The sequence below is a fragment of the Euleptes europaea genome, chromosome 1, assembly GCF_029931775.1.
Source record: "Euleptes europaea isolate rEulEur1 chromosome 1, rEulEur1.hap1, whole genome shotgun sequence".
Classification (NCBI taxonomy): Eukaryota; Metazoa; Chordata; class Lepidosauria; order Squamata; family Sphaerodactylidae; genus Euleptes; species Euleptes europaea.
In genome coordinates this window covers 67,405,030-67,432,713 of record NC_079312.1, presented here as the reverse complement: position 1 = coordinate 67,432,713, position 27,684 = coordinate 67,405,030, and the positions used below count along the sequence as shown (strand labels likewise).

Here is a 27,684-nt window from a genome sequence, read left to right as displayed (position 1 = left end):
TGTGAACAGACTGATGGACTTGATGGGCCTTGGTCTGATCCAGCAGGGCCTTTCTTATGTTCTTATCAAAATTAGATGATTTCTGAAGAACTGTTCAATGCCCCGGGTACTTTTCTGTTTACAGGAAGAAACTTTAATTGGTTGTATTTGGGGTTCAATCAATGTATCTAATTCTCAATGTTAATACAAATTTGGAGATTGGGGCCATGGGCAGACATGACATATCCTACTACAAAACTGAGAAAAGCCCCAGCTTTGCAGAAAAATCTGAAATAAAAAAACATGAGGGTTAAACCCCTCCAAAATGATAAAAGGAGCACCTGCAATTTTAAGAAAGAGATGCCCTCAGTGGCTGTTGCTAGGCAACTACAAATATTCAAGACTTGGTTTCTACTTATTTATTTCATTGTATTTTTATCCTACCCTTTCCCTAGCAATTGGGGCTCCTCTGGAAAAGGCATGGGGCTGTTTCTAGAGCTATTTTTGGCCTTTGAAGGAGGACTCATAGGAGCCAGGCCTGGCAGCAACCATGGACAACTCGTTACCACGTGAGAGTTCCTTGACTCTCCCAGGCTTGGCTGCTTGCTACTGTTCAACAGCAGTCACTCAACAAAAGCCACTGTAGTGGTTAGAGTTTCAGACTAGGATCTTAGAGACCCAGGTTCAAATCCCCAATCTGCTGTGGAAGCTCCCTGGGTGTAAGGGTCTGTAAGCTTTTGCTTTGTGTGTCCCCCCCCCCCGGGCTCGTAAAAGCAGTCCAGGCCTTTTGCCTTTCCTTGGTTCAGGCGCTGCGTCTAGCAGGCCCCAGGTTGGAATGTCTCTTCCCACCGTCCACCTCCCTTGCTCTCTCCGACTCCCTCTCACCAGCTGTGGCCTTGGTGTGCAGATAGCAATAACGAGCTTCCTGAGGTCTTTGATGTTCCTGTACCATGCACAATTATCTCGTAGATTCCCATAACATGCATTTGATGTCTGCTTCCCTGTAGGGGTTATAATTCTGTCTTTGTGAAATTGCTAACACTTGCAACTTTACCATTGTAAGGCCTATACTAACCTGAAGCTTCCAATAAAGTTCCTTGGTTCTGCATGACCGTCTGAGCAAGTGATTTTATGGAGTTTGCACAGGGAGGTTGGGAACCCTCACATTGGGTGACTTTGAGCCAGACACAAACTCTCAGTGTAGCGTACCTCACAGGGCTGTTGTTGTGAGGATAAAATGGAGGCGAGGTGAAAGATATAAACTGTTTTGTTCCCCATTGTGGGGAAAAGCGGGATATAAATGAAGTAAAATAGTTAATATAGCTGAAGATTAGAGGCAAATTAAAGGTAGGTAGGTAGGTAGGTAGGTTGGTTGGTGAGAAGGGAGCAGGGAAAGGTGAGGATATGGAAGTTACCAGGAGGAAGGAAAGAGGAAACAGTGCAGTGAGGGGATGCAGAGGGAAATGAGGTGGCCACTTGCAATTCATTGTGGGTTACCCACCGCACAACTGAGCCAGGTTCAGGCAGCACTACCCAACATGGCCAAAGGTTTCCTGGGGAGAGGCTGCTGGGGAAGAGAAAGAAGGAAAGCTGCAGATAGGGAGGCAGATAAAGGTTGTAAAAAACTCGTAGAGGCTATGGGGGCTTTCAACAAAGTGCAATAGTGGGGAAAGGGGGAAATGGGATCCTCCCCTAAGTCCTTGTGGGTCCCCCACTTATGTTTATTAATGTGCAAGTGGCAATTACTAAAAAGGACTATGTTGTTGAGTCACTTTCACTTCTATATGCACGCTGCAAAGAAAGTGATGTTGTGGTTATTTTTTACCCTTAAACTGTTACCAAAAAGCTAAGACTTTAATCAGCAGAAAACATACACTCAGGGTTGGCTCCTAGTCCTACACCTTGTTTCTTTTTGCATTCCTTTTGTCTGTTGTGCTCCTCTGCTGTGGAGCTCACATTTCTCTGATGCTAGACACTACAAGACCAAATTTTTTTGAGAAGCCAAGAAGTGCCTAGCATGAAAGCAATACCCTTCACACCAGAAGACTTGCCTGCAGTGGATGAAGAGGCAGGCAAGGGGAAACTAGGTACAGGATCCAAGCCTCAGTGGAGATCACAACCACCATTATGCTGACATAGTACCGTAACCTACAGTTTTTTAAATAATTATAATTATCTTGTACTTAGCAGTAACAGATAAGAATTGATTGCATTTTATTATATTGTTATTGTTTTGAGCAGGCTCAAGGCCTTGTTACAGGATGACATAAACATGTTTTAAAAGCAACAACAAAGATTAGCTTACTCTTTGTATTCTTGAAATGTAACTCAAGCCAAGAAAAAAGGAAATAAATTGATGTACTTGATTTGTTTATACACAAACATAATTGTCCTGAAAGAGGCCACCCAGTTAAAAACCCAGTAGTAGTCTGAAACAGAATTTTATTTGTGAAGAACTACAGCGATTGAGAGCCATGCCAAACTTTTCTTCATTTTGATGAATCAATTCCAAAGTCTATCTTGAAAGGCTTAGAACAAAAGGTGAAGCAGAAAAGGTTTGCAAGATTGCCCAGTTTTGCATATGACATGCAATTAATTGTTGGAAGTGTTTCTTTAGTATACAGTAGAAGCCAAAAGTACAGGATTTAAAGTAAAGCTGTCCAAAAAGTTATTTTTAAGTAACAGGATAGGTTAAAAAATATGTTTAAAAACAATACGGGGGCTGTTACCGCACTAGGTATTCCCAGCAATCTATCAAAAAGTTTGGAAATGTTATAAAAAATTCTGTTCGCACTTTGTTCGGCCCCTTTAGCTGTGAAGACGTCTTCCAACCATTTTTTAGCCATGGCATCCAAAAACCCTTTTAAAGCGATGTTTTTTATAACATTTTCAAACTCTTGATACATCGCTGGGAATACCTAGTGCGGTAACAGCCTTTGATTATGCTTGCCTTTAATTGTTGTATGTTGCATTTTATGACTCCCTTCTGCTAAGTGAGGAACCTTGCTCTGGCAAAAGAAGTTTGTCCCTTAGTGAAAGGGGAATTGAAGGACCCAACCCTATGGCATCCAGACAGCAGATGTACTGTCATAAGGTGTCATGCAAAACTTCAACCAAACTATCTCTAAGCTGAACTTATAATGTATCAACAGGAGGCTTACCTGAAGTTAGCCACTCTTTCCAGGTAGGCTGATGCAAGAAAGAATTACCTCCATGAGACAAAGGAGAGACACTTTGTAAACTGGAATATAGATAATTCTGCTTTCCTGCCATTTATGTCCCACAAATAGCTGAAGTATGTATGGCCAGGCAGGATAGTAAGCATAACAGGGCATCTGGAATGGCTTATATGAGGCAACTCCAGTGTTGAAAGTTCAGGGTCCCGTCCCCCCCATCAGCTTCCTGAGTTTTTTTCTAATGTTACTATGCTCTGAAAATGGTTATACACAAATACGGAACTTTCCACAGGCTACATATAAGCAGGTTGCTCCTACCTTCGTCTAATATAGTCCAGGAAACATTTTATATGTATGAAATGCTGAATGAAAACCGCAAAACTGAAAACTTCATAAGAACTATGCATCCACACATCACATTTAACCATGATTAAGGAAAAATGTGCACAAACTTGGCTTGTTGCAGCTCGCTCCCCTTACTCCTCCCCTTTATGGAGAACTGTAGCTTAAAAAAATATGCTGGTGATCCATTGTAACATTCCTGCCTCAGTCCCTCTCAGGATTCTCTCCCTCCCTCTGCACCTGAAACTAGCCAGAGAGCAGACAAGAGGGAGACACAACCCCACCCAGAGGCTAGGGGGGATTTCTTCTGTCTGAGAGAAACTCAGGAGCCCCCAAAGCAACCTCGGATACAGCTTACATGGAATTGCTAATTTGTATCTGCCAATAGGTAGGAGTCTACCAGCTTTTCCACTCAGTCCTGCCCAATTCCCGTCCTTAATACAGCTTCCATCTCACATGATTGCTCACAATGCTGATCACATGACTCCCAGCATAACATTTTCACCAGCTGAAAAGCCAGCTGGATCCAACCCAGTCTTCAGAACTAGAAGCATTTAATGTGTTTTCATATGAAATTTGACCCACACAACTATTACATTTAAACATAAAGAACTGTTGTATTGAAAATATGAGTAGGGGGTTAAACATGGGAGAACCCTTTTTTTTTAGCAAGCTTGTGCAACTACTCTGTTGCAGATAACAAATATATGTAACATATAAACATATTATAATAATTAAATATAAAAGTCTGTCCTTTCCCTTCCAACACTTGTCATGCAAGTTCTTCTCCACTGACCGCACACCACTAAGCAATACTTCTCAAGAGACTTCCACCTAACAACTATTGAAGTCATTCAATAAATAATAAAAACAGAACAATAAGGCAATTTTTAAAGCCAGCATTACATACACAATCAACCCAAAGCCTGAGTGACAGTCCTGCTATATAAGCCCCCCTTTCTGCACACCAAGGGTTCCCTGTACACAGAAAAGCTCCATCTAGTAAAGAAACAAAATGTCAAAATGAAACACTGAATTAGTGTTACAATACTTGAGACAATGCACGAGGTGTTTATTTTCACAGATGTTTGGCTAGGGTTAGATGGACGAACCTACCAAACTCATAAGTGTTTAGAAATATCATTTTCCAGCCATGGAAACATGAAGGGGGGGGACCCTCATCCCCACCTTCGTCTACAGAACACTGCTACGTAGAAAGTGAATCACTGTCATTCCCTAATGCTGATAGGGCCTTAAGCTTGGGAATGGGGGGGGGGGGGGGAGAGAAGAATTACATCTTTTTCCAGGCTTTCAGGACCTTGCAATTTGCTTCAGTTGCTGGGAGGATGCCTAGCCTTTGTAACCAGGAAAGGATGGGAAGCTTCCTATTCCCTTCTCGGAAAGAGACTCTCTCTCTCTCTCTCTCTCTCTCACACACACACACACACACACACACACACACAGGAACTATGGACCATTAGTCATTGTTTTAGTAGGCTCTGGAACTAAATTTGTATACATTAGGGTATTTTGATTTTTTAAAAATCTGTAATTCTACGAATATCTAGCAAGAGCTTAGGAACCATGCAAAAGTAAAACTCAGAACAGAGGTCACATGTTGCCTGCCTCCTGGGGTTATAATTAATCACATATAACTCCCTGTATCCCCAGCAGGCAAGTCAGCTGCCTGATGAACTGATGAAAATTTTTTAGATGGAATTCCGTTTCTGTACATAATCTGGCACCAAGCCAGTCAAGCAAAACAATTGTAACCACGTGAAGCTTTTTAGTGTACAGTGTAAGTCATAGCAAAGTTCGTGAACACACGCTAAATTTTAATCATCTTTACAAATCAGCTTATACGCCATTAAAAAAAATCTGGATGCTGTTCAGAGTTCCCATGAAGTATGGCAACAAAGCAGAAAATCTAAAGAGACAGCTCAATTTCTCCTAGGTTTTATGTACTGTGCAAACTACAAAAGAGTTGAAAGTCCAGCAGAATTTCTACTAAAGGAAGTGGTCAAACAATTGAAGTCAGAAACTTCAGTGAGTCCTTTTTTTAATTTATCTTGCAATTCAAGGATAAACACTGAGCACAATTATACCAGCCCTTCCCCATCTTCCATTCTGGAAAGAAACACTATCCAGTAAGCGTTGCTTCACACATTTAATATTTTCTGCACAAAGATAATCTTCTTATAGGAAATCACAAGTGCACTGCCCTGTGTTAAGTGTAGTGGTTATGGGGAAGATGAGCTTTCGCCTTGGACAGCTGCTTGCATTGAATGTCCAAGTACTGCATTGGGGGAGGGGGGAGTGGCTGCAGTCTTCAACTTCAGAGATGATCTCTGTGTAGGAACAGTCATATGCGAATGGCTCAATAGAGATTCACACACAACTCCTCATCTTAGCTTTAAAAATACTCCCACTACATTTTGCAGACCATCACACAACAGTAACAGCATTTCATTCCTACATACCACTGTCTATTTACAATTGGGGGGGGGGAGCTACCTTTGATTAACTCCTGCAGTATGGAGTGGGCTGTTGAGCAACAGTTATAGACTGTCCTGGTCTTTTCTTTGGTGTGTGTGTATGTGTGTGTGTGTTTTTTTTGGGGGGGGGGAGATAAGAGGAGAGCTAAGGTGTTAGTACTATGAAACTGATGCATGCTTGGGAAGAAAATCACTACTAACTCTCCAGAGCACAGCTACTGATCCACTCATACTCTTCTCTGTTCTGCACTTACAGTTCAAATTAATTACAGCTGAAAATATGGGCTTGCCATCTGGTTTGAAAAAGCAAGGATAAGGGAATCAAATGAAAGCTCTCCCTCTTCCCCCCACCTTTTTTTTTTTGTACTAACCTCACTTTAATCATTGCCAAAGAGCATGAAGACAGCCCTGCGTCCTCCCACAAGAAAGCCTTGGGCCTCACAAACTTGGCAAGCACCCTTCAGCTCAAAAAGCTCAGCAGGCAGAAGCTGTGTCACAATAAGAGTCCTTCCTCTTAGGAAAGCTGTACTCACAAAGCAACCAGGGTGGATTTCTTCTATACTCATTAAACACACACTTTCTGTGAAAAAGTCTGTTCACTCCAGTGCAAAAGGTTTTCAAAATCATAATGAATCCCTCTTAAAGCACCTGAAAGAGGAAGAAATGGGTCCAAATATCTCCAAGGAGGCAGATTAGACCAGGTGGTGTCTCAGAATTCAAAAGAAATGGAAGAGAGGCAAGCAAAAAGATACCTTCCAAAGCTTGCTGAAAGGTCCCAGGGATAGAAACACATACAAGGAATCTTCAGAGGAGTAACACTGAAGGACAGTGTCGCTCAGTGTCAAGTGTGTAGGAAGGGCAATATATAGTCAGAAGGGGGTTGGGTTTGAGCTGAGTCATTGTCCTGTAAAGTATTGAAGGTAATGGGCTAATCATTGTCCTGTAAGTATCAAGATAATGTGCTAATGAGGGTGTGGTATGTTAATGTGGAACCATTGTATCCTGAAGTGATCTGTTAACATGTGGAATCCAAAGCTAATCCGCATGGCTATTGTGGACTGTAGACTTTGTTAGTCTGGAGGTTTTCAGGACAGGAAGCCAAGCCTTATTCATTCTTAAACTCTCTTCTTTTCTAGTAGAAAAGAGCAAGAGTCCAGTAGCACCTTAAAGACTAACAAAAATATTTTCTGGCAGAGTATGAGCTTTCGTGAGCCGCAGCTCACTTCTTCAGATACCTGTATACCTGTATCTAAAGAAGTGAGCTGTGGCTCACGAAAGCTCATACCCTGCCAGAAAATATTTTTGTTAGTCTTTAAGGTGCTACTGGGCTCTTGCTCTTTTCTACTACTGCAGACAGACTAACACGGCTACCCACTGTGAATTCTCTTCTTTTCTGTTAAAGTTGTGCTGATGTTTATGAATTTCAATGGCTTCTCTGCGCAATCTGACAATATAGTTGGTAGATTTGTCCAGTCTTGGAATAAGACCCTGTGTCCTGTTTGTGTCAGTCAATGTTCAGCCACTGCTGATTTCTCAGGTTGGCCAAGTCTGCAGTATCTTTCATGTTCTTTTATCCTTGTTTGTATGCTGCGTTTTGTGGTCCCAATGTAAACTTGTCCACAACTGCAAGGTATACGATATACTCCTGCAGAGGAGAGGGGGTCTCTTTTGTCTTTTGCTGATCGTAGCTGATCGTAGCATCTGTTGTATTTTCTTGGTGGGTTTAAACACTGTAGGTTATGTTTTTTCAAAAGTTTCTCCATCCTATCAATGACTCCTTTAATAAATGGCAATAATACCTTTCCTATGGGAGACTGTTTTTTCTGAGTTTTCTGATTTTTGTTTGGTTTAATGGCTCTTCTGATTTCATTTCTGGAATAGCCGTTTGCTAGCAGTGCGTGATTTAGATGATTAATTTCTTCCTTGAGAAACTATGGTTCACAGATCCGTCTTGCACGATCCATTAATGTTTTGATTATTCCTCTTTTCTGTCGGGGGTGGTGGTTGGAGTTTTTGTGTAAGTAGCGATCTGTGTGAGTTGGTTTCCGGTAGACCTTGTGACCTAACTGAAAGTTTGTTCTGCAGATGACAAGTGTATCAAGAAATGGGAGTTTACCCTCTATTTCTTTTTCCATGGTAAACTGAATGTTTGGATGGATATTACTGAGATGGTTTAGGAAGTCCATTAATTTTTCTTCACCATGGCTCCAAATACTAAATTTATCATCCGCGAACCTGAACCAGACTGTAGGTTTGTAAGGTGCCGATTCTAATGCTGTCTTTTCAAAATATTCCATGTAAAAGTTTGCTATTACTGGACTGAGAGGACTTCCCATAGCTACTCCATCAATCTGTTCATAAAATTCTTTATCCCATATAAAATAACTTGTTGTCAAACAATGGTGAAATAAGGCTGTTATATCTTCCGGAAAAATCTGTCCTTCAGTATTACTCCTCTGAAGATGCCTGCCACAGCTGTGGGCGAAACGTCAGGAAAGAAAATACCAAGACCACGGCCACACAACCCAGATAACCTACAAGAATCGATGAACTCTGACCGTGAAAGCCTTCGACAATACATACAAGGAAGTAATAAACCAATGAGACTCATGCGCCTGCCCCACTGAACTGCTAATCAACTAACCACTGGAAGATCATTACACTGCAATTTGCTGCACACTGTCTAGGGGTGGCCACCTGGCAATTTTGGGGTTCTCCAGCCAGCAGTTTTTTAGAAGCATCACTACTAGTTAAATCAAGTCAGGCTAGTGGTTTTACTCCTTGGCTATTAACTATTCTGCTTGTAACTCTGTCTGTAAGGCAATGCTGAAATGTTCCTTAAAAGAATCAACCGTCAGAAGGAAAGTTTGGGGCAGAAATCCTGGCAACCAGGAATAAGAGAGTGCCCCTATATCAGTATGATTTATAGGTTTGGATGCATGTGCAATGCAATGGTCAGCTTCTTGCTCCTCAAGAGATTTCAATCCCTGCTGAGCCTCCACTCCAAAAAAAATCTGATCAACAGTTACATTATATAAGGGAGGCTGGGGCTGGGTAGGTTCAGGTCCTAATAGTAACAGTTCACTTCCAGGCAGAGCAACTTAACACAGTGAAAACTGTGCAAGAGAACATACCGTATATACTTGCATATAAGCCGGGTTTTTCAGCCCAAAAAATGGGCTGAAAAAGCCGGCCTCGGCTTATACGTGGGTCAATACGGGGGGAGGGAGGAAAGGGGAGGGAGGAAGGGGGGAAACTTACCGCCGCCGCCGTGCCGTGCCGCTTCCTGCTGCCGGGAGCGGCCTGGGGCAGCCTCCTGCAACTGCAGGAAGGCTGCCCCGGGGCCCCCCGGGCGCCGCCGCCGCTTCTCCACGCCGGGAGCGGCCTTGGGCAGCCTCCTGCAACTGCAGGAAGGCTGCCCCGGGCCCCCCGGGCCGCACCGCCGCTTTCTGCCTCCGGGAGCGGCCTGGGGCAGCCTCCTGCAATTGCAGGAAGACTGCCCCGGCCCCCCCGGGCGGCAGCGCCGCTTCTCCCCGCCGGGAGCGGCCTGGGGCAGCCTCCTGCAACTGCAGGAAGGCTGCCCCACCCCCCCCCGGGCGGCGCCGCTGCTTCTCCCCACCGGGAGCGGCCTGGGGCAGCCTCCTGCAATTGCAGGAAGGCTGCCCCGCCCCCCCCGGGCCGCGCCGCCGCCGCACCCTCGCCGCTGGAGAGCCCTGTAAGGTAAGCCTGCGGGGGGGGAGGGGTTATAAGCCGACCCTCGGCTTATACGCGGGTGCCTAATTTTTCCCCATTTTGGGGGAGAAATTAGGCACCTCGGCTTATACGCGGGTCGGCTTATACATGGGTATATACGGTATATTATCGAATCCTCCATTTTATCCTTGAAACTAACCTGCCAGATAGGCAAGGCTCAGAGAGAATGCCTCGGTCAAGATCGCCAAGCGAGCTTCATGGCAGAGTGAACATTTCAACCCACATTTCCCAGACCCTAGTCCATCACTCCAACCGCTATTCCAGCTCTCCAGTAAGGTGTGTAGGGTAGTATAGCACAGTGATTAAGTAGTAAGTCCAATTTCTGTCCAATTCTCTGTGATCCAACTCTCTAAATCCTAGACCCCTAGTCTATAACAAGGAAATGATTCTGCCTTACGAAGTTGCTGAACAGAATATTTAACAGCTAATTTGCATGTGTCATCTCCATGGTTACTGCCGAACAACCCTGCCCTACAACAGAATGGAGAATAAAATTTTAAAAAGAGTCTTCCCTGTGCATCTATAGTGTAGGTATATGCAGTACTGTTATGCCAACATACCATACTGCTTTGGATATTTTAAAAGTAGTATAAAAGTAATAATTAAATAATTAAAATAGTTCTAGAGGCAGCTGTTGCTGACATGCTAGCATAATAAATGCTTGGGACTGGTGTATGCAATAAAGATATTTAAGAATTTAAGAACAGCTGTGTTGGATCAGACAAATGGACCATCTTAGTTCAACTTTCTGTGTTACACAATGGCCCATCAGATGCACCCAGAAGGCCTATAAGCAAGGCACAGAGGACAAAACTTGCCTTTATTGTTGGCTATCATTACTGGTATACAAAGTGTTAACTGCCTCTGAATATGGAGATTCCATTTGATCATCATGGCTAATAGCCATCGATAGATCTCTCCTACACCATGAATTTGTCTAATGCCCATTTAAAGCCTATCACTGCCATCTTGTGACAGTAAATCCCACAAACTAATTAGCCTTTGAGGGAAGCAACTCTTGGAAAGTCACATGTCCAGTGTCTACCAGATCATCCTTCTCAATATGTCTGTTAACCTTGTGTAAGGCTGTTACCGCACTAGGTATTCCCAGCGATGTATTAAGAGTTTGAAAATGTTATAAAAAACATCGCTTTAAAAGGGTTTTTGGATGCCATGGCTAAAAAATGGTTGGAAGACGTCTTCACAGCTAAAGGGGCCAAACAAAGTGCGAACAGTATTTTTTATAACAGGTTCAAACTCTTAATACATCGGTGGGAATACATAGAAAGTGCGAACAGTATTTTTTATAACATTTTCAAACTCTTAATACCTAGTGCGGTAACAGCCTAAGACAGAACTTGCCCTTACAGAAGCCATGTGATTCTTCCTTAGTAGTGTTCATTCCTCTATGTGCTTGATAAACCCTCTTTTTATACCGGTTTCCACCAATTTCTCTAGAACAGATGTTAAGCTTAACTGGCCTGTAGTTCCTGGATCTCTTCTGGATCCTTTTTTTTAAAAAATGGTATTACATCTATTAACTTACAATTCTCTAAAAGGAAGGTGGATTTAAGTGACAAGTTGCATATTTTTGTTAAAGCGTTACTTCCTAGCAAACGGGCCTCTGGCAGAGAAAAGGATTTTTTGTTGGCAACCACAGGTTGTATGCAGTGTACATGTCTACCTCATACTGACTTCCAGTGTGAATATGTTTTGCCAATCAACACCACTAGCTACCAATTTGTTTCCAGGCTCAGTACAAATTATCTTCATGTAATACCTGCCCAGAATTTGAGATCAACCAGCATGCAGCTTCTTTGGAGCCCACTGACTGAGTGGGGTATGAAATAGATCTGAATCAATCAATCAAACTAAACTAAATATTTATCTAATTTCAGGTGGGTAGTCACGTTAGTCTGTAGTAGAAGAACAAAATTCGTCCAGTAGCCACTTAGAGGCCAACAAATATTTCCAGGGTATTAGCTTTTCGTAAGTCAAAGTTAATTATGCCAGATACTATGAAAATTTTTTGTTAGTCTTTAAGGTGGTACTTGACCTAGTGCTTCTGCCCTATTTTGTTGTCACTTTTTAAAAGTTACATAGAAACTTAAGTTAGGAAATGCACTAATAATTTTACACTGCGAAGATTTCTTTTGGCGTGCTGCAGTGCATTCTTTCACAAGCACCAAAATACAAAAATTAAATAAAAGGACTGAAGTGAATCTGTTTTACTGGCAAATCAATTAATAAACCATAGTACAAATGTGCAGCTCTGTAATCATTCTGCCTCCAGTGAAACAATGCTTAATGTTGAAGGAATCTGAGAAGAAAATGACCTCTCTCTGTCTCGATGCATGAAGCATTTATTCCCATAAAGATTATTTCAAAAATAAAACTATTTAACACTATTTTGCATATACATGAGAGGATATGTAGCTAGCCTGTTCTGCCATAACTTCTTATGCCCCTTAAAAAGCTGATCTCAAAAAATCAGATAATCTGAAGAAGTGAGCTGTGGCTCACGAAAGCTCATACCCTACCAGAAAATATTTTTGTTAGTCTTTAAGGTGCTACTGGACTCTTGCCCTTTTTGACGACTTCAAAAAATCAGGAAACCTTTAGAGTTACATTACAGATGAGAAAGTTGGCAATTCCTACTATGTGCACATGGAATTGCTTTGAATACACAGGCCTTATTTTTAACTGATTAAAAAGATGTGGGGTTTCCCCCCCCCCATTGACAGATCAACAATATCCTACCAATTGCCCCTCAGTCTTCTCTTCACATTTCAGCACATCTGCCTACCTTATAGCCTCTTCAGACATAGTTTTAGACTGGCCAATAAAGAGGTGGTAATGATGAAAAGATTAATCACTGTCAAAAATTGAATGCAAGTACCTTAATTGGCTTGAAAATTCAAGTAAAACTCCAAAAAAACCTCCTTTTAGCACTACAGAGTTCCCCTCCTGTGAGTGTTAACATTTGGCAGTCTTAGATATAGTTAATGCCAGTTTGGAAAATTGTTTTTTTTTCCCCTGGTAGCAGATTACAGTATAAAGGAAAATGAAAGGATATTGTCAAGGCCATCATTTTGAGTCTAGGGAAAAAATATTCTTATTTAACCAGAAGTAAACATAAGGTTTTATTCCAAATCCTGACTTTACAGCCATTGTGTATAGCAACTGTGTCCATAACATTCTAACTCTCAAGAGTTCAACTTTCTAGTAAATGGTACATCTGTCAAGCTGCAGGAAACATCTGGGAAAATGGTTGAACAAAAAATAGCAAGTTTATAACTTTTTCTCCATTAGCTTACACTGTACAATCTAGAGTACTATGTTAAAGAGGTTGGGATTTTCCTTGACTGTGGCCTTGTGCAGTGAACATGTACATAGGAGTCACTAAAATACTGCAGAGATATGCATTTGCTGATCCAGAGTTGCTAACCTCCAGGTGGTGGCTGGAGATCTCCCGCTATTACAATTGCTCTCCAGGTGACAGACATCGGTTCACCTGGAGAAAATGGCCAGTTTGGAAGGGGGATTCTATGACACTATACCCCACTGAAGTCTCTCTACTTCCCAAACTCCACCTGCCACAGGCTCCACCCTCAAAATCTCCCCGTATTTCCCAACCTGTAGCTGGCAACCCTATGCTGATCCTATGTAAGCTCTGTTTGGCGGAGTCTCTACAATGCTTCCAACAACATTTTACCTACACTGCCACTCTTAGGTCAGTAATGGAATGTCTTGGAATATTAAAATGTTCTTCCGCTAGTTTCTAAGTAATGTCATTTTAATGTCCGATTTATGTTCACTTATGTTTTTTCCCAAAGGAACTGGCCTGTTTGTCTGATGCAGAGTAGAAGAGTGCTGGTGACACTTGATGGCATATATAACGTTGGAGGATGAGCAAGTGAATGAACATGAGAAGCTATGCCTGTTGCTGTTAGGTCCAGTGATAAGGGGACATCGTTGGCATCTTGGTTTATTAGAGACCCCAGTTCCAAGAATCCATGTCCATGTAAGGTAGTGCATTACTGTAATGCAGAAGTTGTTTAAGATTAAGAGGCTGTCTGTTGGCAAGAAAAGATCTGCCTCCCAGTGCCTGTGAGCAAGGAATATCATTACCAAGCATAGGTTTGTAGATCATTAATGATGCACTGCATCATTTGAGCTGTGAGCTGTATGTGGCCACCAGTAATGTTCTGTTGTTTATTTTGCGCTATCTCGTAGTAGGTCTTCTTCAAGGATTAATCACAGTAGGCAAAACAGGCTAAGCTGGTAAAAGAAACTCCTAGTCATCTCTCTCACTTACTGATTCAGGGATACTGATCAGTCCAGAAGCACCCATAAACTGTATATAATTCTTTTTAAAGGCTAACTGTGTGCAATAGGGGATTCTTGTAAACCCACCCAATGCAAACACTATTATCAGTATGAATTAACTGTTAACACTGTGAAATCAGAGTATACCAAGGGTCCCCAACCTGGTTCCTCTGGGTACCATGACACACCAAGACCTTTCCTGGTGTCCAAGTGTTTTTAAAAAGTGGGTGGGGCCAGATAGGGCTTTTGCCCAGCAGGGCTTCTGACTGGTCACTGGAGATCTGATTGGCGGTGCAGATTTTTAAAAATGTAGCTTTGGTAGCAGCTTCTACCACAGCAAAAGGATCTTCGCTGCATATGTAGTGCTGTAGTGGTTAAGAGTGGTGGACTCTAATCTGGATAACTGGGTTTGATCCCCCACTCCTCCACATGAGCAGCGGACTCTAAATTGGTGAACAGGGTTGGTTCCCCCACTCCCACAAATGAAGCCTGCTGGGTGACCTTGGGCTAGTCACAGTTCTCTCCGAACTCTCTCAGCCCCACCTACCTCACATGGTGTCTGTCGTGGGGAGGGAAAGGTGATTGTAAGCCGGTTTGAGACTCCTTAAAGGTTGAGAAAAGCAGGGTATAAAAACCAACTGTTCTTCTTCTATGCAAGAAAATATTTTAAAACAGTATGTTCATTTTAAAAGGCAACATATTAAACAGAGCTTCTGCTTGAAATCAACATTACCATTGGAGTTTACCATTGCCTCACTCCCTGACATTTTACGGTTGGCTCTGCCTCTTGTGTCAGCCATTTTATGGTTATGTCAACCACCCTGTCAGAATTTCAAAGATGTCCACAGGCTCAAAAAAGAATATACCTTCTCCTTTACTAAATAAATAACTAGGAAACAGTGACAAAGCACTGCAGCAACACAAGAAGAAACACACAGAAAGAAAAACTTTACTCCACAACAGAATAATACAGTAACTAGAGCACAAAGATGATTCACAGAGTGTCACATAAACCTTGTTGTCATACTTCAGTGCATTTTAAGAAGGAAGAAAACTTCTCTGCTTTTCTGTATGAGAGGTTGGTCTGCTGTGTGCAAACATTATTTGACCCCAACTAAGCCAATTTTTAATCAACTTCAGCAAATCCTTTATTCCCTTCTTCCATCTTAAACCTTCAGGTCCATAAAACAGAAATAACATTAAGTTGCTTCATATATGAATATGAACATAAAGGATCTCTACTAATAAAATGGATGTATTGATACTGACTACAGTTATTGCTAGCTATGTACCATCAATCAAATACACTGGTGGCTTTTCATTTGGTACAGATCTGCTCATTTTAAAATCAGAGATGCACATCTATGTGCTGTAGACAGGGTGGCAGAGATCTCAGAAGCTAAGCAGGGTCAACCCTGGTTAGTACTTTGATGGGAGACCACCAAGGAAGTCCAGGGCTGCTATACAGAGGAAGGCAGTGGCAAACCACTTCTGTTAGTCTCTTGCCTTGAAAACCCCATAAAGGGGTCGCCATAAGTCGGCTGCGACTTGACTGCACTTTACACACACACACACACACACACACACACACACACAGAGGCAAAAGGGCAAACCATTGTTGTGACTTTGTAGGATTCACACAGATCAATTAAGGATTCACTGGGAATGTGGAAGTCTACAATTCCCAAGTCAAAGAGAAATGAGAGTCAGAAGAAGCCATGAACTTTGCATTTGCTTTCCTTATTATGATAATAAATGCCTTGTCTGCCCCAATCCAGCAATTCAATCAATGTCTTACTTTAAGGAAGTATTTGGGGATAAAAATAAATGTGCCAGTTCTGCCATAAACTCATGTGAATCATCAAAAGCTACTGAAAGCTTGACTCTTAGGTCAAGGAAATAATTAAAAATATGCTGGTTAACCATAGTTTAGCTGTCTTCCTGAACAAGGATAGACTTAAGCATATGGTGAAAAACTTGGGATTTTTACAATTTCTAATTTAATTTCCAGAGCACCCTTACACAAGCTGATTTCTGTTAACGTTAGTCCAATACTGATATGTCCTTAAAACAATTCAACCATAAACAAAATATCTGAAGGCTTGGCATATCATTCTCTCTACGATTTTTTATAAAAAAATGATACCACTCAACCAAAATGGTTTGCCATACATTCCATCATACCAAACTCAACGAACAAAAATCCATCTTAATAAAATCACATTTCTGGCTCAGTAACTTAAGAAGTGAGCAGGGAAAGCTAAAAAAAATAGCAAAATGGGATAATTATTTGTTGCCCACCTTGCTAAAAGTTCATGGTGTGGTCCTTCTGAAGCACCCACTCTACTACATCTACATTGTGTGTGTGTGTGTGTGTGTGTGTGTGTGTGTGTGTGTGTGTATGCCATCAAGTCACAGCCGACTTATAAAGACCCCGCAAAGTTTTCAAGGCAAGAGACGTTCGGAGGTGGTTTGTCATTGCCTGCCTCCACGTGGGCTGAGAGAGTTATGAGAGAACTGTGACTGGCCCAAGGTCACCCAGCAGGCTTATGTGGAAAAGTGGGGAATCAAAGCCAGTTCTCCAGATTAGAGTCCCGCCGCTCTTAATCACTAAACCACACTGGCTCTCACATCTACATTCATTCACCCAGTACAAAAGGAAGGGGGGAAACATTACAGGCAGCATAAAAGTTACAAGTATGGCATGTAGTCAAAGAAAGGTTAACACAGGAATGCAGTCAAGGTTGGACCACTCTTGAATTCTCGTTGTAATGAATGACTAATGTGACTCCTAAAAGTGTAGCACATTGCCAATTATTTATTTTGAATGCACTAAAAACTGTACATATAACTTTACCAATAAATATACTAAAGGCTCAGAAAACTCTTAAGATAGAATCTCAAACATGTATATAATCAATTTTTGCACAGGCATGCTGATTAAACCATAAAGTTCCTGAACCCACAAAACATTTTGAGCCCCAAACTTCTAAAAATGTACAAAACACTGCGTAAAAGCTAGCCACACATCTTACAGAAAATGTAAAAAAAAAAAAAAAGACTTCATTTCTACAAGCTATTAAGGTAAGTCAAAAAAGCAAAAGCAAGCTAGTACTTTTTTTCTTCTACTTTCGTAACTCTTTGGTACTCTTAGAGTTTGCTCATTTTATTTGTTACTTGGCAAAGTAAATGACCTAAGGAGAAATTACCAAGCCTTTCAGCCCTGTGCAAGGACTCTTAAGGCAGAAATGATGCCTGCTGGGAAAAGGCTGATGTCAGCTCTTAAGAGCTCCCTGGAAGGATAAGGAGGCCTTTGTTTTCAGCTGAACTGTGAAAATGAGAAAATACCTCCAGCCTGACAAACAAGAAACCCACACAACATAGGTCAGGCCTGAGACCTCTGTTTAAAGGGACAACACTTCTTTAGTGTTACACTTACACTGCAACATGAATACATTTTCAACATTAATCAGAATCTGATCAAGTGTAAACTTTTAAAGTGTACAAAACCACCCCCAAAATTAAGGCAACAGTGGCTGTGTGTATATGTCCTCCCCACTGCTCATTAAAATATCCACATCTGCGTATCATACAGAAACCAAAATCCATAAATAATAACAATTGGGGATAAATGAATGGTATTTCCAGAATCTCACACCAAACATTTCCCGTATTGATAAACCTGTACTTGGGACATTTAAATAATTTGTTTTCCAACCTACATCAAACAAAAAACGTGTTGTTCCAATCCATTTTTATCCAACTTACTTTGCTCAGGAGTTGCAAGGTAATTTTCTTCTCCTCTAAAGTTCACTGACACAGTCTGCTTCAGGAGATCTATGTTGAAGCTGAATAAACATTACCAGTGAGCAACTTACTGCTGAGTCGGTTCTTGTAGGTTATCCGGGCTGTGTGACCGTGGTCTTGGTATTTTCTTTCCTGATGTTTCGCCAGCAGCTGTGGCAGGCATCTTCAGAGGAGCAACACTGAAGGACAGTGTCTCTCAGTGTCAAGTGTGTAGGAAGAGTAATATATAGTCAGAAGGGGTTGGGTTTGAGCTGAGTCATTGTCCTGCAAAGCATTAAAGGTAATGTGCTAATCATTGTCCTGTAAGTATCAAGATAATGTGCTAATGAGGGTGTGGTATGTTAATGTGGAACATTGTATCCGAAGTGATCTGTTAACATGTGGAATCCAAAACTAATCCGCATGGCTATTGTGGACTGTAATCTTTGTCAGTCTGGAGGTTTTTAGGACAGGAAGCCAAGCCTTATTCATTCTTAAACTCTCTTCTTTTCTGTTAAAGTTGTGCTGATGTTTATGAATTTCAATGGCTTCTCTGTGCAATCTGACAAAATAGTTGGTAGAATTGTCCAGTATTTCAGTGTCTTGGAATAAGACCCTGTCTCCTCTGAAGATGCCTGCCACAGCTGCTGGCGAAACATCAGGAAAGAAAATACCAAGACCACGGTCAAACAGCCCGGATAACCTACAAGAACCGATGAACTCTGACCGTGAAAGCCTTCGACAAGATTTTACTGCTGAATGTTTATTCAGGAATGTTTATATGTGTAAGTGTGGGTTAACATAATACAGTATTGTTTGAAATGCACCCTTGAAGGTAGTATGAAACACAGACTACACAGGGGCAAAGTATTCTAATAATAACGAGCCCTCAAATGTTCTGTTTTGTTCAGAAAAAGTGAGTGAAAAGGATGGTCCCTTCACTTGTTCAACATATGAATTTAGGTATTTCATTTGAAGAGGACAGATTACTACACAATGAGAATTCCTACTTCCTGCACTAGCCAAAGTTTATATAGGCAACTCAAAAGGGTGATTTAAGTTTTGGATGGCTAATCCACAAATAATCTTAAAAACTAGCAAGTATATTATTGCACAAGCTGTGCAAGCTAGAGTGCATTTCACCAGGTATGTGAATGTTACACTTTATTAGCAGAATTCCTATAAACAGAAGGGTGGGCAGTTGATGATTACAAAAGGCCCAGCAACCCAATAGACAGATGTGGTTACATTGCTATGCAGAGGACTAGTAGATATAAATCCAGTTTTAAAAGTTTAAAAAAAAAAATCAGAGCAGACCTCTCCCAATTGTTGATGAGCTACCAAACTGTTCAAAGAGAACAGTTACCTTCTCTAGTGAGCTAGCCACTAATGTTCCTTTGACTCTGCAGGGACTGTTGTAATAACGACTCAGCTGGACATCCATGATACTGGGGTGTCCCTTTGATAAGTAAAAAGGTAAAGGTCCCCTGTGCAAGCACCGGGTCATTCCTGACCCATGGGGCGACGTCACATCCCGACGTTTTCTAGGCAGACTTTGTTTTGCGGGGTGGTTTGCCAGTGCCTTCCCCAGTCATCTTCCCTTTACCCCCAGCGAGCTGGGTACTCATTTTACCGACCTCGGAAGGATGGAAGGCTGAGTCAACCTTGAGCCGGCTACCTGAAACTGACTTCCGTTGGGATCGAACTCAGGTCGTGAGCAGAGCTTCGACTGCAGTACTGCAGCTTTACCACTCTGCGCCACGGGGCTCCTCTTTGATAAGTACTATAATTTAAAAACATAGGAATCCTTTTTACCCTTTTTACCCAAGACATTTTGGTTTTAAAAATCATCAACCTTACCAGTGATGTCATTAAACAATGCCTAAAACTTTTCCACATCACCCAAGAAACATAAAAAAATGAAAATAAATATTATATACAGCTAAATTGCATCCAAATGTAACACAACTTCGTTTCTCACATTTACTGTACTTTGAATTTTTTGTGAATTATCTTGAATTTTTTGATCACTAAAAAAGTTGGGTTTAACTAATAGTTTGCCGGAGCTCTACATTACTTGGAAAGGGAACAGTATAAAACAAACCCAGAAAAATGGAAAAATCAAGCCTCTGCCTCTTTCTGGATCTCCCCTTATTCCATCCATGATAAAATAATTTCTATTTTTGTACATATTTGCTCTTCTTAATGAATTTAAACTTCAACAACCCAAAGCTGAAAGATTGATTTTTGGAAATTATTGTGGCGATTACACCATGGTCTCCAGATAAGTGAATTTAAACTTTCATCCTCTTCTGGAAATTCAAACTTCAAATGTTGTATAGCCTATGATACATAAAACTGAATTTTTGTTAAAAGTGCATTTTATTGCTATTATTTATGTGAATCTTGAAGTAATCATTTTTTCTTTTCTCCCCAAAATTGATGCTTATTTTCCTGTCTACTGTTTTGTAGCTTTTATTTCACAAACTCAGTACTTCACCTTTTCCCTCACAAGTACCCCAATTATCAGTATAAGGAGTGATTAGAAACTGCTAACTCAAAGTAAACACTGCATGTAAAACACACACACACAAACTCAAGCTCCACCTTTCCCATTCTGAGAATTTTTATTGCTTTGGTACTAGAACCCTTATTTGTAATAAATCCCCAGGACTGTAGTCTGCAAGCTTCTGGCTAACACTGCTGTGATTTATTTAAGGATAAAGAGCCCCAGTCCACATCTTATGGCTGAACACAACAATCCAAAGCTGAGTGGAATGTGTGGAATGTGGAGTGCTCCTTGAGCTGAGGCAGCAGAGAACAGCACACAGTTATCAAGCTGGCTCTGACGGAACCACAGCAATTACTGAAACACTGCACAGTCAAGAATGAAAGGAATCCTCTCCGTTTCTACTTCATGCCAACCACAACAGCATTCCTAGGAATGATAACACAAAATGGATGGAAACCAGTTCCCTCCTTTCCAGCAACCCATATTTTACCTGAATCGCAAAAATACCCTGTTGCCAAGTGAAAATGAAAGCACATAGCTAGTGTTTAGAGTTTGTAGACTGACCAGCTGTCAGTATATAGTCTACTAAGCAGCTGTTCCTAAATTTCCTGGCCTCAAAAAAAAAATGGTGAAGCATTTTTTCCTCCCAGGGCAGGGAGACTTAAGGCATAGGAGATTACTGAGGGGGAAAGTTGAAGCGAATAGGAATGGCATTTTTAAATATACCTAAGTATTTCCTGTCAGCGGAAGCCAAGCTGTAGAGGAAAACATGGTTTTAGAGTACCACGTTCTTTTTGGGACGTTTTTTACCTTTGTGAAGAATGAAAGAAGCAGACCCTGTCCCAGGTAATGATTTAAGCATGCATTATTTTCAACACTTGACATATAAACATTTGAACTAAAACTGGTCATAACACAACATCAGAAAGTCACACCCACTTTTGTGTGCAACATATATCCTGATAGGCCACACATGGCAACTAGACATCACAGAAGTCACAGTGCTACCACTCAAAACAGAATCCCTGTGTCAAATTACCCTCCTCCCAGCTTATCTGTGGCAGCATTTAGGCACAAGGCAGCATTATGTCACTGAACATTTTCCCCTTGCCACATCTTTGAAAACTGAGGCAAGAGAAGGACCCAGAGAATTTGGTAATTACTACACATTAAAGGGGGAGAATTTGACAAGTGGAAGCCATTTTGGTGGGTCTTCTCAGGTCTTCTGTTACGTGAAGAGTGCACCTAGTATGTTACAGACCTACAACACATGGCAAATGATTATTTCTTCAAAATCTTAATAAATTTTAAGGAATAAAACTAAACAAATTAGGCACTGTTAAATAAAAACAAACATTAATTAGCTGACACAAAAGCCAAAAACATCCAAAGGAAAACAGAAGACTTACAGATGGGGACTGAACATTCGACTCATTTTCGAGACATGTTCATTTTCACAGTCTAGGTCATCATCTCCTTGATCCATGCTGAACTTCCTCTTGCAAGGACTGATAGGGGGTGGCCCTGTCCTATGGTTGATTACAGCACTGGATACTGGGAGCGATTGCATCCTGGTTTCCCCTCTTAGAGCAGCTTCACCTAAAGGGTGTAGGAGAGGTAAAATGTATTTTTTTAAAGAGGGATAAAAGCAAAAATAGATATCCTATGAAGTCCTTAAAACAATTGTTCAAAATAGCAACAGGAAACCTTGTCGTGCCTGCTTTGAGACATTTTAAAATGTGGTTAGAAGCGGAACATTCATTTTCTTAAAATAAGTCATGACTATTACAATCCAAATGCATGTCAAAAGACAAATAATTGGAATACAACGGAAGTTTAGTAAAAAGGATGGGGAAGAACAGTTGACTCACCTCAGGTGCCCTTAAGTACTAAACTGTCATACAATTTTAACAACATTTTTATTGGCAGACATTCTATTTTTCATCAGCTTCAAACAACTTAGTGCTCAACTTAATATGTTTTGGTTTCTCATTGTTCTTGTTCATTCTCTATCAGCTCAACCCAATATTGGGAACACAACAGATGTGCTTGAAAGAGAGCATTTAAAAAAAATGTATCTTGAACAATGTAATTCCCATTAAACTGCAAACAATCTTGGTCATTCAGTAACTTAACAGTTTGAGCATAATTTACAGTGGGTAGCCGTGTTAGTCTGTCTGCAGTAGTAGAAAAGAGCAAGAGTCCAGTAGCACCTTAAAGACTAACAAAAATATTTTCTGGCAGGGTATGAGCTTTCGTGAGCCACAGCTCACTTCGTCAGATACAGCTAGAATGTGACTCCATCTGTCTTTAAGTAGAGGAGAGTGAATTCAGACAAGCATTAGTATGTAAATGTTAACAGTATGTAAATGTGAATAGCAGGCGTGATGGAATTAGGTGTGGTATGCAGAAGAGTCTGTGATGTCCAGGGGAGAGATGGGTGTGGAGAAATCAGCATTGGTAATGAGCCATGAATGCAAGGTCTTTATTCAGTCCAGGTAAATGCATGGTCTTTAGGTCTACTTGAGGGTAACCCCACTGTCGGAATATTTGGTGGAGACAGTCGTTGCTTAAGGTGAGCTCGTGCGTTTGATTGGGAAGGCGATTCAGAGCGTCTAACGTGTTGCTCTTGCCTGCGATGGGAATCGCTACGAGAGTAGTGTGGTGAGTTATGGCCCATTCCCAAATGTCGCTGACTTCTTTGGAGAGCGAAACTGACCCTGTGCCACCCTGCTTGTTTATATAATACTGGGCAGTAGAGCTGTCTGTAGCGATCTGAATGTGATGTCTGTCAAGGTGCCCTATGTATGAAGACAGAGCGAGACGGATGGCATGAAGTTCTAATAAATTTATGTGCAACCGGGATTCTAGGTGCGACCATGTACCCCGTGATGTAAGGTTACCACAATGAGCCCCCCATCCAGAAAGGGAAGCATCTGTGAACAGGTGCCTCTCAGGGGAAGGACAATGAAAGGGGACACCTGAGAGGATATTGACATCATGTGCCCACCATTGTAGGGAAGAAATGATGTATCTGGGGATAGATAGGCATTTGTGCTGGGGATCTACATTGAGCCTAAACGCCCGGAGGAACCAATTTTGGAGCGGGCGCATACGGAGGCGTGCATACTCTACCACAGTCGTGGTAGAGGCCATGAGGCCTAACAACTGTTGTATATGATAGGCTGTTTGAAAACGTTTCATAGTGAATCTAGCCTCCAGTTTTTGAATGGCGCGACCTCTTTGTACAGGGAGGAAGTCCCTGGCTTGCTCAGCATCCAAACGCGCTCCAATGAAGGTCTGCACTTGTGCAGGGACAAGTTTGGACTTGGAAAAATTAACTAAAAGACCCAGATTGTTAAGGACTGAAAGGACTAAATTGACTTGTGTGGCCAACTATGACTGAGATGGACCCACGATTAACCAATCGTCGAGGTAGGGAAATATTACACAACCCTTCAGGGCAAGGTGAGCTACCACAACCGCAAGGCACTTTGTAAAGGTCCTGGGAGCCGTAGACAACACAAATGGTAACACATTGTACTGGTAACATTTTCCGTTACATTCAAATCTCAGGTATTGGCGACACTCTGTGTGAATCACGATGTGGAAGTAAGCATCGCAGAGATCTAACACTACAAACCACATATGCCTGTCCAAGAGGGGAAGCACTTCCGGGAGCGAAAGCATACGGAATTTTCTGGTCCTAATAAAGGCATTAAGGTGCTGGAGATCCAGGATAGGGCGCTTCCCCCCCTTTTTATCTACAAGAAAAAAGCGGGAGTAAAACCCGCGGTTCTAGTCGGAAGATGGAACCTCTGCAATAGCCCCCTTGGAGAGGAGACTGTCAACCTCTTGTACAAGTAGGTTAGGGGCCAGTGTTGGAGAGCGGCCCGTCTATATGGAGGTAACATATCAGACTCTATGAAGTAACCGACATTTATTATTTTCAAAACCCAAACATCGTTGGTAATCGAAAACCAAGCATGGTAGAAAGCAGACAGGCGATCAAGAAAACAAACGGACACGTCTAGTCATGCCTGTTTTGGCTTGTTAAAACGGGCCGGAGACCCTCTGGGGCCTTTGCAGACCCTAGGTTTGTTTTGGAACTTCCTTTCGTTTTGAGGGTGAGGAAAGGATGGGCGAAATGACGGTTGTGCAAAAGAACCCTGAAAACGGTATGGGCGGGAAGGCTGGTTGGTTTGCCGGCCAAAGTAACACCGCTTAAAGTCGGGCGCCTGAGGGGTAATCCCTAGGGACTTTGCATTTGTTTTATTCTTTTTCAAGCGATCCAGGAAGGTATCCGTTTGGTCGCTGAATAAGGACATCCCTTCAAATGGAAGGTCCTCGATACGTGATCTAGTATCATAGGGGAGCGCAGATTGACGTAGCCAAGCGTGTCTGCGAATAACTATGGCGGACGCAATGGCTTTACTGGACGAATCCGCCATGTGGCGTGTCGCCGTGAGCTGCTGTCTTGCTAAAGACATGCCTTCTGACTGAATGGCTACCGCTGAAGGATGCTGGTCATCAGGAAGGATGGAAATGTGAGGGGCTATGCGATCCCAAAGGGAGTATTGATATTTGGCCATGACACCAAAACTTGTAGGCTGGCCTCTTAAAAGTACTTCCAAGACAAATAAAGATATAGGTCACCTCAAGCCAACAGCATCCCCTAAAGAACCAAACTGTATCACCTGATTGGCTTTCCCCAGAATAATTACACCAGGGCAAGAGAAACCCACTTTTATTTGACCTAGAAGGCAACAACAGCTCTCCCTTCTTTCATATTCAGACACATAGGCTTGAAAGTCTCCAAAATTCTCACAAACTCAATTCACAGGGAGAAGGATTTCCTCTCCCAAAAAGCTAGAACACAGGGGCAGCCAATTAAGTTGATGGGGAACAGATTCAGGATGGAGAAAATAAAATACTTCCTTAATCAATGAGTGATTTGATTGTGAAATTCACTGCCACTGGCCCTAATGATAGCACAAGAGTTAGTTGGGGGTTAGACAGGTCCACAGAGGATAGATCCATAAATGGCTACTGGCCATTACAAACAAAAGGAATCTACATATAGAGAGGGAGAAAACTGCCTCCTAGCGCTGTTGTTCAAGATCAGGAGAAGGCATTGGCCTTTATGCTCCGTTTGTTGGCCCTCCAGGTCAGTTAGTTAGCCTGGGTGTGAAAGAGGATGCTGGACTAGATAAGACTACTGATCTGATCCAGCAGGGCTCTTCTTATGAAGTTAGGCTACAAAACTCACGTTCAAATCAATTATGCCACTAAGCTTCTTTAACTAAATAATTAGCCAATGAAACCAGACCCTTATCCAAGTTTCATGAGGCACATACATAGCTATCATTCTTCAGATTTAAAGATTTTTCTTTTCTTCCCCTTTTAATTACTTGAAACTAGAAAAATGCACAAGGAAAGTATATCAGTTGCATATCATACATAAGAAAATTATTGTGTTTACTGCCATGTATTTTCATATCCTAGCTGACATATTATTTAAAAAACAGATCTGTTTACTATAAGCAACAAATACTATTTTGTTATGAAAGGAACCACTAGGGACTCATCATCACTATGTTTACAAGTAAAAAATAAACATTTGTTAATTTAGTAGGCAAGATATGAACTAGCAAATATACTGTGGCCTATAAACACACCGCAAGCCATGACTTCTCTTCAGGACCCTGGCACTAAAGCGAAACTGTAACTTTCCACCTGAACACTCAAAGCAAAAGGTGTGTGCTCCACAGTCACCCACGCACTCTGAAGTCAAACATTCAGACATCCTGCTGTGTTAACCCACAAATTATGAATAACTCTGATGGACTACTTCTCCCCCACCTTCTTCCCATTCTTGGATATTTATAAAACTTAAAGTTACAAATCTGTAGAATTGACAGCCGTGTTTCTTATCAATCTTTAATGCTTTCCAGTTGAAGTTAATCTTCATGATTAGCACTGAAATATGAAAATCAAGTTATACAGAACATACACAAAGCTAAGAGTCACATACAAACACGAGGAAAGTTTGGAGAAGTTCTCAGCAATTCAAAATCTCACATAACTCCACACAAAAAGTTAAGAGGGCTTAATAAAGAGGGTTTTTAAATTTTGCAGCTCATATATCTCTCCAAGTGTATTATAAAACTACAACACAGTGATTTTAGTTTAGTAGATCTGATGCAATCAGTTATTCTCAAACTGTAAGAGGCTGTTCCTTCAATATTATAATGTTATTATATACTTTGAGAGACCAACTGGCACCAACTTCAAAAGATTAAGTCTTGATCACTTGAAGTAGTTTGATATTTCCTACATCACTTTCATCCTACTTCTAATGCTGAAGGTCTCCTTTGAAGTCTTCTGATACTTGAATAAAAACAATATAATAGGAATTCCCATTATCCAATTTAGACACTGCTGACTTTTCAACAACAGAAATTAAATTGGGACTAGGGCCATGGAACAGAATCTCTGCCACGCCCGAACTGTCACATGAACACATGAGGCTGCCTTATAGTGAATCAAACCCTTGGTCCATCAAAGTCAGTACTGTCTACTCAGACCGGCAGCGGCTCTCCAGGGTCTCAGGCAGAGGTCTTCTTTCCCATCACCTACTTTCAGTCAGTTTGTCAGTCAATTAAATGCTAGGCAGCACTGCCAAACAGTTAACAGCTACTACCTATATCCCCAAAAATATCTGAATTTGTGTTCACAGAGCATAAACACTCAAAGCTGCTTTGGATTTTGCTACTAAACCACAGCCAGCTGAATATGCAACCACTTTTACATTTGTGTGGCAGAATTCTACTAACATTCAACGGTGAGCTTGTTCAGGCTGCAGATACAAATACAGCCAATGCATGTTTCCTCTCCAACATTTCAATGCAGAAGTGATTGCACATTTGACTGTTAATTTCACTAATATATGAAAAACCCTCCCAAGGCAAAGAGACTGAGGGCAACCTTCACATGCAGAACAAAACATGGTAACCCAGCACGTGTATTTAATTCTCTCACACATGCAGCTTTTCAAGCCTTTCACTCTTCGCAGCAACTGAGTTTCAGAAAGGGATAGAAAAACCACAGCTCAGACTACCAAAACAAAATACTATTTCACACACTGCATTTGTCTCTCTCTGTCTGACCACATTCTATGGTAACCAGACTGACATCATCCCATTGGCAAGGTAACCCACTGATAAAACAAATGTAATTTTTAAAAAAATCCCCAGGGCCATACCCGAAGTCTTCCAAATTCATTACTGTACAGGCCTGTGTCTGGCCTACA

At 41.5% G+C, this 27,684-nt stretch overlaps 1 protein-coding gene across 2 annotated transcripts in view; it reads right to left on the bottom strand.

The window, feature by feature from the left end:
* VGLL4 (vestigial like family member 4) overlaps positions 1 to 27,684 on the bottom strand; it is a 112,935-nt gene that overhangs the window by 18,112 nt on the left and 67,139 nt on the right. For both annotated transcript variants that reach the window (XM_056863194.1, XM_056863185.1), the window contains one exon: positions 21,782 to 21,971. In XM_056863194.1, coding sequence (XP_056719172.1) covers positions 21,782 to 21,971 — 190 coding nt within the window. The remainder of the gene's footprint in view (positions 1 to 21,781; positions 21,972 to 27,684) is intronic.